Genomic DNA, 3,026 nt, shown 5'->3' with positions numbered 1-3,026 from the left:
CCACCAACATCATTCTTACAACTTCCTTTGCATAGGATTATTTCAAGTCTAACTAATAAAAACTTCCAACCCAATGGAAAGTATTTCCCAATAAAAAGAAAGTTTGGATTGGTGAGGTGGCATGGCAGTAGAGGCAGTGTTGCTAAGCCTGACTGGAGTTTGAGCATGGACCCTACATGGTGAAAGATGGAACCAACTTTCAAACGATGTCCTCTGACTTCCACATATATGCCGTGGCATAAACACACAAAATAAATAACTAAGTATAATAAAACATTTTTTAAAAAAAGCAACTAGCTGGGAGTGGTGGTGCACACACCCTTAATCTCAGGCAGAGACGTATAAATCAAGGCCAGCTCGGACTATAGAGTGAATTCCAGGATAGTCAGGGTCATATAGAGATTCTATCTCAAAAAAGTAAATAATAAATAAATAGCAAAGCAAATTCCCGGGCCAGCAAGATGTCTCAGCAGGTAAAGCACTTGCTTGTGGCCTGACAACTGGAGACTCTGATCCCCAGGAATCAGAGGGAAAGAAAAACTAATTTTAATTCCTGATAACTGTCCTTTGACCACCACACAAGTGCCTTGGCAAGGACGAGCCCACACTTACACAAATACATCACATCACACTCATACATGCCAAACATACATGCACACACACACACACACACACACACACACACAATCAGTAAAATAGAAAAACTCAGAATTGTGTTAAACATTTAGACAATACAAAAGAATACAAGGTACGGTTGGTCCCTCGTGACGTCACTCGTGCCTGCAGTCTAAGGGGACATCCCTCTCTGTGCACATCTCGCTGTGCTTCGCAGCAGCTGTAAACAGTCCCTCTTGTTAAACTGCCTATACCTGTAAACAGTGAGGGGCTGGTGAGAGGCCTGAGCACCAAGTGTGATCATCAGTACCCACATGGTACTGCAGCCCCTGGAGCTGGAATCACGGGTGGCTGGTAGCCCCTCACATGCACCAAATGCACCAGTCTTTAACAATAGCAGCAAATGTTCTGTCTCTCCAGCACCTCCCCCGTCCCATCACATGTAACTCTTAACGGAAACCATTAGGAGCTGGAGAGATGACTCAGTAGTTAGTAGCACATATGGCTCCTACAGAGGACCCAAGCTCAGTTCTTAGCATATGTTAGACTGCTCACATCTGCCCGAAACTCCAGTTCCAGGGGATCTGATTTCTACAGCCTCCATGGGCACCTATGCTCATAAACATATATACGTATATGTTTATTATTAAGTTAAAAATAGTTTTTTGTTTTTTTAAAGAAAGAAAACCAGGGTTAGAGAGCCGGCTCAAAGGTTAAAAACATTGGTTGTTCTTCCAGAGAACCCAAGTTTGATTCTTGGCACCCACAGAGCAGCGCATAAATGTTTTTTTAACTCCAGTTACAGGGATCTAATGCCCTCTTCTGGCCTCCCCAGGTATTGCACAAATCATTCAGGCAAATCAGTTATTCAAAATAGAAAAAATAAAAAATAAATAAAAATTAAGCATTTTGAACTGTATCTGGATTGTTTAGTGTGTATATTCCTCCAGATACTCCTCTTTTTCTTATTTATTTTGCTTTTTGAAATAAGTCTTGCTATGTAGCCCAGGCTGGAACCAAACCCAAGAGCCTCCTGCCTCTGCCCTCCAAGTGCTGGGACTAGACATTATTGCTGCACCTGGCTCACTGCATAGGGTTTTGTTTTCTTTCTGCATATGCGATCTGTACTTTTCAAATAAACAAGCTAACCAGACCTACTTACTGACTTCCAATTTTTCTTCTTTCAGTTAAGAGCTTAAATATCACTTCAAGTCAGTACAGACTGACTTCATTTTTTAACCATTCCATTTTATAGCTGCACTGTAATTTAATAACCTAAATAGGTCTAGTTATAATTTCATAAAGAACACTCCTGAACACATATTATACAATTGCTATTATGCCTTTTTTGAAACAGAACCCTGCAAGGTTGCCCCAGCTGATCTTGAATTCATAGGCTCAAGTGATCCTCTTGCTTCGGTAAATCTGGAGGCCTGTGTCACTGGGCCTGAGCAGCTGCTAGTATTATGGAATAAAGTTCAAACTTGGGTTGAAGCTGACAGTTTGTATTTTAGGACACATTAAATTGCCCGTTTAAAGTGCTAAAAAAAAATGTTCCTGAAAAAAACAAAAATACCAAAAAAGACAGTTTTCAAGTAAACAAGCAGCCCAGGCACAAATGTGGACAGGTCAAGGAAAAGATCACACAAGCTTGCAAAGCAAGTGAGGAACAAAGCCAGACCCCTAACTGTGCCCAGTTGTTGGTGGGAAATGGAGTCTCAGGATGGTGGAGTACTTGCCTAGCATGCAGAGCGCCAGGCTGGCTCCAGAGCGCCACAAAAACCAATGAGTTACTGTGCCCTGGCGCTGTCACCGGAGAGGGAAAGCCCTGCTCAGCGCAGCGAGCCTTACCTGGAGATGCTCCTCAGGCACGGTAACGGGGCCACACTTGGTGTGCACCGCACACTCCCCGGTGCAGTACCTATGCGGATCATTCTCCTTCCGGAGGTACTGGTTTGTAGCGCATTGTCTTTGTGTTATCCACACATCAAGAATCACAGAAAAGAAAGAATAGTTCGCAGCAGTTAAAATACAGCCACACGCTGGTAGCCACTTGTGCTGCCTGCCACCAATTATCTCTTCTCCACCACCATGGAACCCAACTCTGAACCATCAGCCCCAAATAAGCCCTGCCTTGGTCACGGGATTTTATTAGCCAACAGAAAGTAACTATACACCTACTACATTACTTCACTAAGAATGGTTACTGTTAACTAGGCAGACAGTTCACTAAGACTTCAGTTTTTAGGGAGTCCTCTTGACTTGGGTTATCAAACACCTCATAAAGCAAATAATACAACCACGTGGAGGAGGAAGGAGGCGTGGCGACAACAGCTTACAATGAAAGGGGTCATTCAGCAGGGGCTTCTTCAACCCTTTTTTTTTTTTTTTTTTTTTTTTTTTTTTTTTTT

General features: G+C 42.7%; 1 protein-coding gene across 1 annotated transcript in view; it reads right to left on the bottom strand.

Moving 5' to 3' along the window:
• The window catches only part of Lmln (leishmanolysin like peptidase), a 54,265-nt gene that overhangs the window by 45,045 nt on the left and 6,194 nt on the right, over window positions 1-3,026 (bottom strand). The window contains exon 5 of the mRNA XM_005344864.3: window positions 2,467-2,584. Coding sequence (XP_005344921.2) covers window positions 2,467-2,584 — 118 coding nt within the window. The remainder of the gene's footprint in view (window positions 1-2,466; window positions 2,585-3,026) is intronic.

This window comes from Microtus ochrogaster, chromosome 2, assembly GCF_000317375.1.
Source record: "Microtus ochrogaster isolate Prairie Vole_2 chromosome 2, MicOch1.0, whole genome shotgun sequence".
Taxonomy (NCBI): Eukaryota; Metazoa; Chordata; class Mammalia; order Rodentia; family Cricetidae; genus Microtus; species Microtus ochrogaster.
The sequence above is the reverse complement of the archived record's forward strand: the minus strand, read 5'-3'. Positions and strand labels throughout refer to the sequence as shown.